We start from the raw sequence: 15,827 nt of genomic DNA on the forward strand, positions 1-15,827 counted from the left end.
ATGCTGTTATCGAATGCATCAAGAACAAAAAGGAACAGAATCTGTGGGAGATCTCAGCTTTGATTGCAGACATAAAGGAATGGGCCGCAAACAAGGACTGGATTTTCACCTAGGCTGGTAGAGAAAGGAACACAGCAGCTCATTGGATAGCCTCTAGCTGTTTGGAGAATAGGTTAATTGGCCCCCCAGGTTGTATTCCGCTTGGTTTGGCTAGCCTTCTTTTGAAGGATTGTCTTTCTTAACTGTTTCTGTTTCGATTTTTGTCTAATCAAAAAAAAAAAAACCAACTAGGGCTATTTCAATTGGGATTTTTTCTTTCTTTATTTTTCTATCTTATAATGGGCTTATTTCTTGTATTGGTTGAGTTGTTGGGCCTATGTGATTTCTTCTATCGATTAATAAAAAAAGGGAAATTTTTAGGCCGGCCCAAAAAATTAGGTTCGGACTTAATTTAGTCCTGCACAATTATTTATATTTTTTTATTCCAATCATGCCCCATCACGCGCATCAACGCACGGAACTAGAGAGCATCTAGTATAGAAAAATTATCCAAAAAATTATCCAATGCTCCATGAACATTGGTGCACCATTAAAACATACCATTAAAACATTATTTAAATTTCAAAAAGTCATATCTTTTGTTGTAGATATTCATTTTTAAAAAAAAATTATACTTTTGGAACCTATTCGACGATATCTACTAAACAAGATCCATATTGAATATAAAATTATATAAGATTAAAAAAATATCATTTACTATGAGAACTTTCTATGAGAACTGTTTTTATGAGAATTATTTTTATGAGAATTGTCTCTATGAGAAGTGTATATGATAACTATTTCTATGAGAACTGTTCCTATGACAATTATCTTTATGAGAATTATTTCAGACAAAAATATCCTTGACTCTGTGAACTGGTTATGAGAACTGTCAATTCTCATAGTCAGTTCTATGAGAACTATGTGAAATGGCTATGTGAATGAAAAATACACAGTTCAAATAGTCTCAACACGCACTAAAATACACAGTTCTCATAGAAAAATATAGTTGTCGTAGAAAATACACAGTTCTCATAGACAATACTCAATTTTCAAAGAAAATACATAGTTCTCATAGATAGTTGTCATTGACAATACACAATTCTCATAAAAAATATACAATTCTCTTAGAAAAATACATGGTTCTTATAGACAGTTCTCATAGAAAAATACACAATTCTCATATATAATACACAGCTCTCACAGAAAATACACAGTTCTCATATAAAACACAAAATTATCATATACAGTTCTCACAGAAAAATCCACAATTCTCATAGAAAATACACAAATCTCCTAGAAAGTACTCATGAACTATGGTTATGGGAACTGAGACTATGAGAGCTATATTTTTATAATCAATTCCTGAATCATATTATTTCGGACAAAAATACCATTGGATATGTGAACTGGCTATGAGAGCTGCCAAGTCTCATATTCAATTCTATAAGAACTACTCAGTTCTTATAGAGAACTGGCCTTGTGAGCTGAGCTATGAGAACTGGCTATATAAATTGTCAATTCTCATAGTCAGTTCTATGAGAACAGCTAGTTTTCATAGTCAATTATATGAGAATTGGCTATGAGAAGTAATTGTTCTCATAGAGAAACTTTGTAAACTGATTATGAGAATTAGACTATGTGAACTGGCTATATGAACTAAAAAATTTATATTTCACATAGTCTTACCATACACTAAAATATACAGTTCTCATAAAAAAAATATAGTTCTCATAGAAAATACACGGTTCTAATAGACAATTCTCATGAATAATACACAGTTCTCATTGTCAGTTCTTATGAACAACACACAGTTCTCATAGAAAATATACACACGAATAAAAATTGAACAAAAATAAAAAGGTAATCAAATCAAATATAGTTATAAATGTTCTCACCGTCATGTCTTCAAAAAAGTAATCAAAGTAAAAAAAAGTAATAGTTCACATAGGAAATAAATAGATTTAGAATTAAATTTTTAACTGTCAAGTCTCGTAGAAAAATACACGCTTCTCATAGAAAATACATTTATTTACATAGTCTCACCACACACTAAATACATAGTTCTCATAGAAAATACATAGTTCTCATAGAAAAATACACAATTTTCATAGACAGTTCTCATGGATAATACACAGTTCTCATAGAAAATACATAATTCTCATAAACAATTTTCAAAAAAAAATACATAGTTCTCATGGATAATACACGATTCTCATAGAAAAATACACAGTTCTCATAGACAAATACACAATTCTTGTGGACAATATATAGTTCTCATAGAAAATATACAGTTCTCATAAACTGTTCTCAAAGACAAATACACAGTTCTCATAGAAAAATATACAGTTTTCATAAAAAATACACACAAATAAAAATTGAACAAAAAAAAAAAAATCAAAATCAAATATGAGAGGTTGAAAATACATAAATTTGACATTTAAAAAAAAAAACATCTACAAAAAATTGACTGTCATTGATGGATGGCCCAACATTCAACAAAAAAATCGACTAACATTCAACAAAATATCTAATTAACAAAGATTTCTACCCTTGCTCCGGCGTCTCCGGCGTGGATCTCAAAAAATTTGTGTTCTGAAATCCGGATCTCAAAAAATTTGAGTTCTAAAATTAGATCGGAGAAATACCAGTGGGCCTCCATCTTGTACGTCATCTTTATGTTCATGCTTCGACAAGAACCATGGGCAAAGCGATGATGAACTACGTACAGTTTGTGATATTAAATTGAAACGGATCTAACAGTCGATCGGAATCGGAGAAGACGGCCGGAGTGGAGTTGATTCTTGGAGAATACGGATACGTGATCCTTACCCTCGTCCTCTACTGCTTCCTTAACATCTGGATGACCGGACGAGTCCTCAAAAGCACGCAAAAGGTATGCAACTTTCTTGATCTAAATCATATCAATGGTACTATTGATTTGATAATGAAAAATCTCTTTATCCTATTGCATCAATTCAATAGAATACAGATCGATGATGGAGAGACAGAGAGAGAGAGAGAGAGAGAGAGGAGGTTTATCATCTTCAGAGGGAGAGGGAGGAGGAATGATGAGATTGAGTTGACGATGCGGACTAAAATGGGTAAAAAAAAGTCATAAGATAACATATCCGAGCCTATGCAGGCTTAGAAATAATATTCTGGGTTGGGATCAAACCAAACCTAAAAATCAGAACCGGCCTCTAATTATCTATAAAAAAAAAACACAATTCCCGTGAAAATAATTAATGCCTAACAAGTTAAACAATACTATCACAACGAATAACAAACTAACATGGTATCCTTGTACCAGACAAGTCAAGTAATTTTGAGGAATACTAAACGATGAAACGCGTTGTGAAAGTAATGATTTGTTTAGTAGCAGTGCCTAATTAGGCGTGTGCGATGATCACCGTTTCACGCATAGCTCGGGACCTTTTTTCGTTTACAAGTCTCTTTCGCATTTTCACACCACATAAACCTGGAAATATCCACGCAAATTCCCTCTTTGTCGTGCATGAAATTCAAAGACACAAACGCTTATCCGTGGGGCTATATATATAGAGAGAGAGCATCATCGTCCCGATATCCCCAACCAAAATACAAGGCATTTCAAATAGACCACCGGAAGAAACCGTGTTCCTCTCTCATTTTCTCCAATTTCCTTACCCAAGCTCTGGTTTTAGACGCCCTTTATAACAGTTGAGACAAGACATTTTACTAATTTCAATCCAAGATTGAGGCCAATAAATTCTTTAGTCACGTAATCCTTTAGTGCCATCAATTTTCCCTTTGCGCTTGCCCTCTTGAGTTCCAATTCTTGCTCTCGTGAGTTTTTACAGTAATTTACTGTTTGATGTTATCTAAACAACGCTGGTGTTTTCGCTCACGCACGCACCACAATTCGCGAGCGAATCATATTGATGTGGCTTGACAATAACCCATTCTCTGCCTCTTATCTACTCCAAGTGTGATTCCCTCCTCCTGGCTTCATCTTTCCCTCTCTCTACTGTGTACCTTTGATTCTCTCTCTCTCTCTCTCTCAATAATTCCCTTTCGAAAAGAATAGAATAAGAACATTATACTATACAGATTAGATACATAAAAATAGAGGTTTTCAAGCCAAAGATCTCGACTTTCCTTGTCCAAAACCATGAAGGTTCATCCGGTACCCAAGAAACGGAACATCACGCTGCGGTACGACACCGCTTCGACCCTCTCTGAATCCGCCTCGCTCTCCCTCCGCCAGAAGAAACTCCGGCGACTCCCTCACATCTTCTCCAAGGTCCTCGAGCTTCCGTTCCACTCGAACGCCGACGTCTTCGTCGAAGAGACCGCCGATTGCTTCCGATTCGTCGCCGGCACCGACGACGAGATCTTGCGCGAAGGGATCAGGGCCCACACTGTCGAGATCTATCCCGGCGTCACGAAGGTCGTGATACGCGGGGCCGGGTTTCTTGAGTTTTCGGTCGGCGAGTTGGAGCTAGACGTGTGGCGGTTCCGGCTCCCCGCGTCGACGCGGCCGGAACTGGCTACCGCCGGTTACGACGACGGTGAGTTGGTTGTGACGGTGCCGAAAGATGTGAATTTTATTGGTTCGGACGTTGAAGATGATGATGACGGTGCTCAAGTTTGGGGGGAAGGAAACGGTGGTGGACGGCTTGTTCTTGTACAGTAATTCGATCGGTACGCCTTCTTGATTTCACCGTCCACTAGCGGGAGTCTCAATAAGCCTGGTCGGAGCCCGTATCGTATGGACTGGCGCAAAAGATTTGATAGTATGTGAAAATTTTCGCAAATACCAACTCAGTCTCAGGCTTTAGTCACCAAACCAAGTCTTGGGGTTAGCCAATAGTATCATGTTGTTTGAGGGTTGTCTCAGGCTTTAACCACCAAACCAAGTCTTGAGGTTAGCCAATAGTATCATGTTGTTTGAGGGTTCAAGTGTCGTTTGAGTTTGAGTTTGAATTTGAATTTGATGCTGGGATGTAAGTATTACGCACGTCAAACGGTTCAATGAATAATTGCCTTCCGTTAATATGTTTCTCTCGTATCCTAACGTATTCTTTACCGAGGTTGGACTAGTAGTTTGCATATTGCTTCGCCACCTCGTGCATACTCCATTTCACAGAGATCGTGTTTGTGAGTCTTTTAATTGTTGTTGCCATGGCAACGTTGTTCCATCATTTTATCAGTGCTGCAACTTACTTTTCTGATATGTGTAAATCTTCTGGAGTTGGATTTTTAGCTATGTTAACTTGGCAGGATTTCCTCTGAAGATCCATACTCCTGCTAATTTTGGTCGTTTTTAATTGCTCTTTATCGAGCTCAGTTTTCAGTGTTTGGCAGCTTTGATTGCAGAAAATTTAGCAATTGTACATGTAGTGAAACAAAGAGCTGAGTACGATTTCAGAAAGACATTGCTAGGCATGAAATACCATTGAATGCTCCCTCACTGTTAGACCGGAATTGTACCGATTCTACATATATTGGAAAATTGGAATGGAGACTTTCTCCCTGTCCCGGTGCTCTCTTTATGGAAGTAGTATTTCTTCCTGTTCGCGCAAAATGACTGTCTTATCTTCCAAGATGTTTGTTCTTTGATCTCTGTGTCCCAAAAAACCTAAAAGGCTTTTGCGGTTTAATCCAAGGTTTTATATTAGAATTGAGTTTGTAAGGCTTCACATATCCGTCTTATCTACACTACCTGGTAGCACCTGACCTAGTTTTTCAGGCCGGTTTGTTAATGACAATTGCAGTGAATCCGCTCCCATCATTTTGCGATTTTCTATTCATGAAAGAAAACATCAGAGGGAAAATAGCAGAGAACCCTCATGGCTCATGCCATCTGCTGTTTGTACGCTGCTGATTCTTTTCCTACCATAATACCTGGAAGCTACCGTGTCCGTTGATCTTTACGAACCGTTGATTGAGAAAGTTACGTCGCAAATGAGATATCTCCTGGTCCGCTGAACTTTCTTTAACCTTTGAGATCACGGAGATCTTCTGTTGCATCTCCTTGCGGCTCAATGATCGTCTGTTGACGAAATTGTCTATATGCAGTTACTGGAATGTTGATTCCCCCCCCCGGTTCTTCTGCTATTAGGTCGTATATGTTAGACTTTATCTTTGTTTTAGAATCACGGAGAACATTCGATGCTGAAGAAAATTTGAGTTGGAACCGTTTTGCTGAACTTACAACTTCTGATAGACTTTGTTGTCAATAGAGTTGTACCGATTATTATTAGTAGGGATATAAACCATTGCTAAAAGCTTCCCACTATTGCTAGTGATATTCCAACTTGTTCTGGCCTTAAATTTGATCCGGTTTTGCTTAGATTCTTTTTGTCATCATCTTTTTCAACCTGTGCTAAAGAAGATTGCGGTTGATCAAACAAACCCTTCTACCCTCGTGCCGCTCGAGAAAATTTTTAATGCAACGGTTACTTGTAATGCCTCTCCCATATGGTGTGGGACCTACACATGCATGCAGCTCACGTCTTGTGAGAGGGCATTACAAATAACTGTTGGCATTGCAAGATTTTTTCGTGCCGTTCGGACACGACCGGGTCCTGAGACCCATTAAATTTGAGACGGGTGTCTCTCTTTTGATCAATGCGTGGTCCCATTGGCTTCTGGTTCTTTATTCGTGTTGTATCTTTCTCAAGTAAGGACTAGATGCTGAGATGGAGAGAAAATGGTGGGGGTTTTTTGATTTGTTTTACGTCCCTCCACACACGCTAGGTGACACTTGACATGCCACTGGTGGTGACTTATCCTCGTTGTCGACACGACAAGCAATTTGGAAATTGGAAGATAAGGGCTTTTCTCTAAAAGTCAGGACAGGCCAAGGAAATGGGCTCGCTTTTTATACTGTATCTTGAATGGAAGAGGATCCCCCAAAATTGGATCATCGAGTTGGCTTGTTTGTGGCAGTGACGGCTCCAGAAATTTTAACAAGTTTAAAAATATATACATTTTATTACCTTGAGAGAGAAACCATTACTTTGAAAAATCACGACTATATATAGATAAAAAATTATCTATTCATATCAATAATGCCATCAAAATATATAAGATATTACAATTGTCCTCGACGAGTTTTTATATTTTGAAATCGTTGCATGATAGCCTCATTATTAACGGTATTATATACATCACTCTATATATAAATAATTAAGCAATCATTCATCCATTGCTCTTTATGTACTTCACATTTTGAAACCGTTGCATAATAGCCTTATTATCAACGGTATCGAATACATCACTCTCTATATAAGTAAAATGAAGACACTTCAGCCAACAAAGAATCTCACCCATCATCCCTCGTCACTTGCAACCATTACTTAGACATTTCAATAAGTGCCATAGCATTTAAGATATCTTGTGATTTTTTTTGTAATGCTATTGACAGCTCATTTGTGATCCATATGACATTTTTTACCAGGTGTAAGCGAAAAGCAAATTCAAAGTGGATTCTTTTGTGGGCTATTTTTTGGGTGGGTGTTTTTTTATTTATGGATTGAGTGTTCATTAATATTTGGGTTGAGTGTTCATTGACATTTGGATTGGGTGTTCAAAGTAAGGTTAGCCTGAAATTTTTACATGTATTCTAAGCAAAAAAAAATTGCTTGGGTGTTCAGTTGACCATGGAACCTTACATGTAGAGCCGCCTCTGGTCTGTGGGGGCCTTCTTGGATCCATTTTGCTGATCCAAACCATTCATATTTTAGAGCTCGTTGATAGCATTAAGCGGGTATAAAGTTAGGTTGATCGGATACCGGTTGATGTAATTTCAGAAGACCTTTGTCTTGAGAGAAATTTGTTAAATCAGTTCCGCCGTTGTAATTTTGTTATGTTCTAGACAAATGTGTTCCGAAATCATTTCAAACGATTTCTGATCAATCTGATTTTCGGTGCGATTGATGTTCTCAACAAGCTCAAAATTACAGACGTCTAGATCATCGAAGTAGAGCCGGAGAGGGCCAAGGACGGGCCATTTCATGGATTGGAGAGAGGAGCTGAGTCTATCTTGAATTGATGAAGTGGCATGGGCTGATCTTTCTGTCTTTGTTTCAAGTTGTGGTAATCATATAGGAGAGGATTCTTAATAGAAGTCCAATGGGAGATTAGACTAATTATGTTCCATTCTTTAAATTATTGTTGCTTTTGACACATGGAGAGAATTGATAATGCCAAAACCCTTTTGTTTCTATTAAAACTTAAGGTTCTTTTTCATTTCAGGACTTAATTGCCCTCCATTACACCACTTGTTTTACGAAAATGCCCCTTTAAATCCCATAAGTGCAAAATTGAAAAAAAAAAATTTATGATCGTAAAAACAATGACTCTATTGAGTTGGGTTTGTTGGAAAAATTTATGATCGTGAGCTGCTTGCCCCCACTACACCATGTTTTCAAGCAAAATTATGATCGTGACAAGCAAAATTATGATCCCAAACGAAAACAACCCTTATAACGAAGCAAAGTAGCTCATCTAACAACCATTGTTTCAATAGATTTGTTGAGGACATGCCTAGAGAAATCTAAGCCAAACTCTGTACGCCTCTCTCATTTGAAGCTCTGATGGGTTTAGAGTAGGAGAATTAAAAACAACGATAAAATAATCCTATGGAATTTCAAGGGGCATTTTCAAAAACCAATTGGCATTATGGAAGGTAATTAAGTCATGCAATCAAAAGTAAATCTTGAGTTTTGGAAGGAACCAAAAGAGTTTTGGCAGGAACAAAAAGGGTTTTGGCATTATCAGCTCCCATGTTATACTGTATTACAAAAGAGAGAACCTTATTCCGTGAACAAGTTTTCACAGCTCCACGCAATCTCAGCCGTTCGTTTTGACAATCAATTGTCCAGATTAAAATCTGGACAGTCCAAAACTCGTTTGGACGCGCTCAATTGAGAGCCCTAAAAAGGTTTTTCTCATTACAGAATTACCAAAAGAGAGAAAGCAACAAGAGACGCAATATAAATCTTCTGTTCATATCTAGGACCAACTATAAAAGCGAAGTTACTATTTTGAATTTGGATTAGAAATCTCTGATTAGAGAGGCACGATGTTTTTGCCCTAAAACTGTTATTGCCTTTCCGAGCCGAGCATTGTCAAGTTCGAACTCGACTCGTTTACTAAACGAGCCAAAAATGTGAGCTTGAGCCTTAACGAGCTCAACTTTGTCATTTACTAAACGAGCCTCCACTCAGCTCGTTTACTAAACCAGCTAAAAACTCGAGCTCTGCTCATTTGCTAAACGAATCGAGCTGAGCTCGTGAGCTGCTCGATTCATTTAAAGCCCTAATTCTAAGTGACAATTCAAATCATGTTTGCATTCACTCAAAATGAAGTGAAACCTCTAAGTTCGAAGCTGCGCAGCAAAGAAAAATTGAGGAAAACAAAATTGAGATTGGGAGGATATATTCTGTGCAACTGTTAAAAAGCAAGGTATACAACAGAAAATTTTATATTCAGTCATAGGTAGTGTGTTTTCATAAGAACATCGCTCTTTGGTGGTGGCATAAGACACCTATTCCATTGGACTGTTGGAAGCTAACGGCTAACAGAACCGAGGGATTTGGCAAGTGGGCATAAAAAAAAAACTAAAAGGACTTTTTTTTCAAGAAGTCGCAAGTTTAAATCTCACGAAAGTCAAACATTATACAAATCTTAGAGCCATTAGAGGTTTATCCGACCGTTAACTTCGAAGCTCCAGAATAAATCGAGGTGGCCCAGACATCCGGTTATTAAGTCAAGGAAAAGAAAAACTAGGCCAACAGAAGTTCTAAACCTTCCAAAACTCCAACAGGGTTGAACAAAATGAAAATGATCAGCAACTTGGTTCTATGACCAAATAAGTACAACTATTCCTTATTACTTAAACTTCACGAGCCGTCCATCACTCGATTAAGATCGAATCGTCGAGTATCGAGATGAGCGACCGCTTTGTAGGGTGCTACTTCGCAGGCATCCTCCATTCCCGCGAGCACTGGGTTCCCACATCCACTCAAAGAACTTGTTTAATCATATCAGATTACTCGTTACACTCTGAGTGGGACTCTAGAAATATCCAATTGGTAAAAGAGAGAAGTAGGGACTCTAAAAATATCCAATTGGTAAATATCCAATTGGGACTCTAAAAATATCCAATTGCCAAGTGTCGAACCCAGCCAAATCACCACCACGTGTAACAAAATAAACCCTCTGCTGTCCCTTTATTTTTATTTTTTTTAAACTGAAAATAGAAATAAATAAATAAATAAAAACATAATTGGGACAGTTGTTTCATTATGCGGACTATATAAATGGACATGTGGCGCTAGATTATACTTACTACGCACCAAAAATACCAAACTCAAGACACTAGGATATAGGAGTACTCTGTTTCTATGGAAGACAAGATGAACCAGGAACAACAACGACGAGGACCCATGTCGAGCGAGCAAGAACCGATCACGTACGGCGACGTGTTTGACGTCTCCGGCGATCTGGCTTCGCGACCCATTGCGCCACAGGATGCAGCCACCATGCAAACGGCCGAGCAGATAGCACTTGGGAAGACTCAAACGGGCGGCGGCGCGGCAATCATGCAGTCGGCTGCGGCGGTGAACGAGCGGCTCGGCACTGTCGGCCACCGCGACATGACGGACGTGGTCAGGGATCAGGGCGTCACCGTTATGGAAACGGATGTCGGGGCCAGACGTATCGTGGTTGAGGCGGTTGGTGACCAGGTTTGGCTTCTTAAAATCTTTATTATTTGTGGGTGCTTACAAATGTTTAAAACATAATTAAATTCTGCTTCTGGGTACACTTTATCAAGATTTTCTCAATAAATTTGTTCCCGTTTCAAAAATAAAATAAAATTCTGCTTCTGGGTGTCTTGGTACGTAGAATTATGGATGGGCTAATCAAACCTTTCGTTTGTCAATGTAACAAAAAACAGGTTGTGGGGCAATACAGCCAGCCATTAACAGTGCCAACAATAATAGGGCAAGTGATGTCTCCGGATCCAGTTATTCTGGGTTCGGATCCGATCACTATCGGAGAAGCTCTGGAAGCATCCGCCCTCGGGGCTGGTGGAGACAAGCCTGTCGACCTGAGCGATGCTGCCGCAATTCAGGCAGCGGAGAGAGCCACTGGCACGATACTCCCGGGCGGAATCGGCGCTGCCGCTCAGTCTGCAGCCACACACAATGTCCGGACCTTAGGGGACGAGGACAAGACCACGATCAGTGATGTTTTGGAGGTACAAAATTGATAATTCCTTCTACTTGTCACTTCCAACCGCATGTTCCATTTTCCAAGTTTTTCCGTTTGTTTTGACAATGTTGTTGGAATACTACTGTGAACTAGACAGATAATAGTAAGACACTACCTTAATGTAATGGCTGTTTGATTACCAGGATGCAACTTCAAAGCTACCGGCGGACAGACCTGCGACCAGGGAAGACGCAGAGGGGGTTATCAGTGCGGAGATCAGGAACAATCCCCTGATGGCTGCACATCCGGGGGGCGTGGCGGATTCAATGGCTGCTGCAGCAAGGCTTAATGTGCAGTAAAGCAGTAGGCCTATGAGTGATGTAATGGTTGTGGCAGTCAGGGTCTTTGGTTTTTGTTTTCACGTGTAAAAGAAGATCCAGCTTGTGAAATCTGTTTTCCACTTGTTAAGTTGAAGGTTGTAGTTTTGTCGGACAACTCCAATAGTGTGTGTGTGTGTGTGTGTGTGTGTAATTAGTTGCAGGCATGTACCCAGTATTTATCTTTCCATTCGAATTTTCTTGTTTTCCTGTCTGGTTTTTCAATAAAGTCGGATCTACCCCTTCTATGACAAAGTTAAAACTGATTCATAAATGCCCAATATGAACTCAAATTCATAATGCCCACAGTGCTAAAATCACAATACAACTTCAACAACTCGAGTTTTTGAAGACCAAAGGAAATCCATGGCAACCTAGAACAATAGGACATCAATGAGAAGCCATCACGATTTAGAAAAAAGAATATTGATAAACTGTCGCCCAATTGCCGTTAAAAAAATAGTACGAAGAAACCATCTAAACTCAGCCGTAATAGCAGGCACAAGTCTATAACCAAACAAAACTAGACGCAAGAACAATACAAAGCTACCCGTCAGAACCAGATTTTATCGCTTCTTGGAGACACCAACAGTCTTCCCCCTGCGGCCAGTGGTCTTGGTATGCTGCCCACGAACCCTAAGACCCCAGTAGTGACGGAGACCACGATGGTTTCTGCCCAAATGGAAACCAAAAAAAAGGAGCAATGAACAGCTTAATCTCGCAAAAAGTAGTGAATACAGAAGGCTAAAGTAGACTAAAGTTTGTGAAATCGAAGAGTATGAAATTGATGTTAATATTCAAGGGATGAAGCTAAGTTACCTGATCTTTTTAAGTCTCTCCAAGTCATCCCTGAGTTTCATGTCCAATGCGTTAGATGTAACCTGAGAAAACTTGCCATCCTTGTAATCCTTCTTCCTGTTTAGAAACCAGTCTGGAATCTTGAATTGACGAGGATTAGCAACAATGGTCATCAGGTTATCCAGCTCTTGCATCGAAAGCTCACCAGCCCTACAAGATTTATATTCGAGAAAAATTTACACAATCCTGGTAGAGAAACCAATGCAGGACCAATAATTAGGGATGGGGCCAGGATTTTTACGAATATAAACAATCAAAAAAACTAAACTAAAGAAAGACAATAATGTGAATTTTACTAACTCAAAAAATACAAAATAACACAATTACAAACAAAATTAAACATGTTTCTTATGTGATTTTTACGTTCCGTAGATTTGCCCATTTTAGTTTTGACTAAAAGCCCTTATAGGAGTATAAGGCTCAGAAAATATTAAACACGTTACTATTAGTTTGATGATAATTTTTTTTTCAACGTAATAGTAGTTTCTAAAATTGTAAGAGGCGACGGCCCCTACTAGTTCCCCTCTGGTTCCATCCTTGCCAGTAAAGAGCTCTAGAACTATTCCCACATAGCTAGCTTTTCTCTACTGCATAGCATCTTGAAAACAACAAACTATGCAGATAATTTAGCTTCTACACAAAAGTTCCAACACAGGCCGATCAATCAGTGGTTATATCATAGCCTACTAACCCTGAGGTTAGGGCCTTTCGCCTTCTACCCCCCAAGAACTTATTATCTGGGAATAAACCTTATGTAATTTCCCTCATAAATTATAAAGGACAACCCACAAAATTTGAACGTTTACACAATTTGCATTGACATAGTATGACCATATAGTCTCGAACAATAGCAGGCTGCGTTACCCAAAAAAAAACAGAACCAAATGAAAGGCAGAAAAATCCAAATCATTTGCACCACTGCACCGAGACTTCATATAATTGAAAGATATTAAGGTCACAAGTAAGCACCACCAGCAACACGAATGCGTGAATTTGGCACAACGCAAACGATCATCTTAAAAGACTACCATAAAAAACAACAATAAAAAGCAACATAAGAAATGATGGAACTCTTGTTGGGCCTAATTCATTCACTTTTCCCACAGTATTACCCGGGACAAGGGGAACAAGTACAAGAAATGCTAACAAATGCATAAAGACTCTTGGAGTCAATTAGTTGCATATTGTGGCAATTGCGAAACCACTCCTGACAGATGAAATCACAGTTACAATCACAACACCACAAATTCAACGTACCATTTAAGCAGTTAAACAAATACAGCACACAGACGCTAGAATGAATTGCGTACGAATGCTGAAAAACGAATTTGCAAACAATCCAAACGATTGAATCGGAGAGAGAAGGAATAATAGTAAAACCTCTTGTTCATGTCGACGTCGGCTTTCTTGCAAGCGATGTTGGAGAAACGGCGGCCGATACCCTTAATGGAGGTCAAGGCAAACATGATCTTCTGCTTCCCATCGACGTTGGTGTTCTGCACACGGAGAATGTGCTGGAACTCTTCATTCGCTACCAGCGACTGCACAGATCGAGCAAGTGAACAGAGAAATACATCAATCAATCGAAAACGTAAAAGGTACAGGAACACGTACTTGTAGATGCTGCGAAGTTCTCAGTTCAGTGGCTTACCATTGCTAAGGCTTCAGATTGGGGAAGCTGCTCAAGTGCTGCCGAACAGAACAGAGGAAGCCGCAAAAACCCTAGACGGAGGAGAGTTTCTGTAAAATGAGGAAAAGGAAATATATGTACTTGGCGAATGCGGGTTTTGTTCGATATTTAAGGATTTTTCCTTACAGTATTGTCTTTTTCTTTTTTGATCCGAGTATTGTCTTTTTCTTCAATTTAGTCCCTTTAAAAACAAAAACTTACTTAGTAATATACCCAACTTTGTGCCACCAAAAAACGCAACATCGCTCGACACCGCTACGTGATGCTCAACACATGATGGAATGATGATTATGGATGGAGTTGGAACACCACGTGGGTTGTATCTCAAAAGCACATGCCTAAGCATTTCGATACTTTCCACACCATATACAAAGGTCTAACTAGCACTAACTCTCTTTTTTTTGATCTGCTAACTAGCACAACTTGCTTCCCAAACATAATGAACATAACTCTCCATTACCTTTACCTTGTTATGACTTTAGAAAGAATACTCCATTATCAAATCCTCATGAGAAGGTGATCAATTGAACAACAGAAATGGTTCACTAGTATGATCATAAAAAAGAATCATATTGCAACATCCACATCCAGTCAAACACATTTTGTATCAACCATTGGCCACATAGGTGGCTTTCCCCATTACATCAGACTACGTACGTCGGCAACCACATTAGTTCTGCATCCTTTGTCCTCCAACGGATATTCAAAATCTCAAGGAGATGAGGTTTACTGCGTTCACACTCCGAATAATAGGGAATATGACTTTCCCTTTGATGGACACAGAAGTATTCATTATCATCTAAAAACGATTATGAAATCGGACTTTTTAAAATGGACACCCAGTCTTGAAGACCCAAAATGGGAACGTACAGGAAGAAAAAAGAGATGAATGGAGCAGAAAAATTCTTTTTGAACAAAAGAAACACAATAGCAAAGCTTCATAAACAGCCAAAACAAAGCAAGACTAACTCATGCCTCATATACCATTCACCACATTCTAGCATCAGTACTGCTACCAAAAAATTTGACACTCAAACCAATAAAAATCTTTAACTTCACCATAAAACCCAAGCATAATAAACCCCATCCATAAAATCCCTGGATAAGTGCAAATATGCAAACCTGCATACAAAACTACATAAATGCCTTGCAAACACAAAGGATCCTTTCTCCGTCCTCTTCCCCAACAAATTCGTACTACTTGATTACAAATAACTGAACCAAAGATTTTGTTGAACTATCACAGGAACATCTCAAAATTTCTGGAAGAGTTGTTTGAGTGGGTAAATGGCCATGTTCTTCCCCACCTTCATCTGCTTCCTTGACTTTTCCTCCTTTGTAAGCAGAGGATAGCCAAACCAAATATAAGCACATCCATGACTGAGAAAACAAGAGGAAAATTTCAATACATTCCTCGTTTCCACTTTCCTACTGGTAATGAGAACAATACTGTGCATATTCATGGAATTTGAACAAGGTTCATCTTAGAATTGAACACAAATTCGCAGATCAGACTAGAGTGATTTACAAACTGTTGCAGCATATTCGCTTGCATAATTCTACTACTTAAATCCCACCAATTCCTGTAAGGGTGACTAATATGTCAACTTTTCCACTATCACCTCCAAAAAACAAACTTTGCCGGCCTTACGTAA

The 15,827-nt window shown here is 38.8% G+C and overlaps 3 protein-coding genes across 4 annotated transcripts; 2 read left to right on the forward strand and 1 right to left on the reverse strand.

The window, feature by feature from the left end:
* Positions 1 to 3,628: 3,628 nt before the first annotated feature.
* Positions 3,629 to 5,077, forward strand: LOC131326086 (uncharacterized). Of its 2 annotated transcripts, none has more exons than XM_058358692.1 (2): positions 3,629 to 4,882; positions 4,922 to 5,077. In XM_058358692.1, exon 1 carries the CDS (start codon positions 4,193 to 4,195, stop codon positions 4,715 to 4,717), a length of 525 nt encoding a protein of 174 aa, XP_058214675.1. In that variant the 5' UTR covers positions 3,629 to 4,192; the 3' UTR covers positions 4,718 to 4,882; positions 4,922 to 5,077. The 2 variants fall into 2 exon arrangements, with proteins under 2 accessions (XP_058214675.1, XP_058214667.1); XM_058358684.1 differs by having other exon boundaries at positions 4,949 to 5,077.
* A 5,299-nt stretch (positions 5,078 to 10,376) lies between these two features.
* Positions 10,377 to 12,303, forward strand: LOC131332615 (late embryogenesis abundant protein D-34). The gene is made up of 3 exons (XM_058366915.1): positions 10,377 to 10,778; positions 10,991 to 11,293; positions 11,451 to 12,303. Exons 1-3 carry the CDS (start codon positions 10,437 to 10,439, stop codon positions 11,604 to 11,606), a joined length of 801 nt encoding a protein of 266 aa, XP_058222898.1. The 5' UTR covers positions 10,377 to 10,436; the 3' UTR covers positions 11,607 to 12,303.
* LOC131332623 (small ribosomal subunit protein uS13z/uS13y/uS13x-like) lies at positions 11,888 to 14,256 on the reverse strand. The gene is made up of 4 exons (XM_058366924.1): positions 14,134 to 14,256; positions 13,863 to 14,023; positions 12,444 to 12,632; positions 11,888 to 12,296 (listed from the first exon to the last, which is right to left on the reverse strand). Exons 1-4 carry the CDS (start codon positions 14,134 to 14,136, stop codon positions 12,191 to 12,193), a joined length of 459 nt encoding a protein of 152 aa, XP_058222907.1. The 5' UTR covers positions 14,137 to 14,256; the 3' UTR covers positions 11,888 to 12,190.
* Between the last annotated feature and the right edge of the window lie 1,571 nt (positions 14,257 to 15,827).

This window comes from Rhododendron vialii, chromosome 1a (genome assembly GCF_030253575.1).
Source record: "Rhododendron vialii isolate Sample 1 chromosome 1a, ASM3025357v1".
Taxonomy (NCBI): domain Eukaryota; kingdom Viridiplantae; phylum Streptophyta; class Magnoliopsida; order Ericales; family Ericaceae; genus Rhododendron; species Rhododendron vialii.

Excerpts from the sequence above, each read along its gene's own strand:
- LOC131326086 (XM_058358692.1), top strand. The coding sequence starts at position 4,193 with ATGAAGGTTCATCCGGTACCCAAGAAACGGAACATCACGCTGCGGTAC.
- LOC131332615 (XM_058366915.1), top strand. The coding sequence starts at position 10,437 with ATGGAAGACAAGATGAACCAGGAACAACAACGACGAGGACCCATGTCG. Across the intron at positions 10,779-10,990 it reads TTGAGGCGGTTGGTGACCAG|GTTGTGGGGCAATACAGCCA; the intron begins GTTTGGCTTCTT and ends AACAAAAAACAG. Across the intron at positions 11,294-11,450 it reads CGATCAGTGATGTTTTGGAG|GATGCAACTTCAAAGCTACC; the intron begins GTACAAAATTGA and ends TTTGATTACCAG.
- LOC131332623 (XM_058366924.1), bottom strand. Across the intron at positions 12,633-13,862 it reads GACGTCGACATGAACAAGAG|GGCTGGTGAGCTTTCGATGC; the intron begins GTTTTACTATTA and ends TAAATCTTGTAG. Across the intron at positions 12,297-12,443 it reads GAGAGACTTAAAAAGATCAG|AAACCATCGTGGTCTCCGTC; the intron begins GTAACTTAGCTT and ends CCATTTGGGCAG.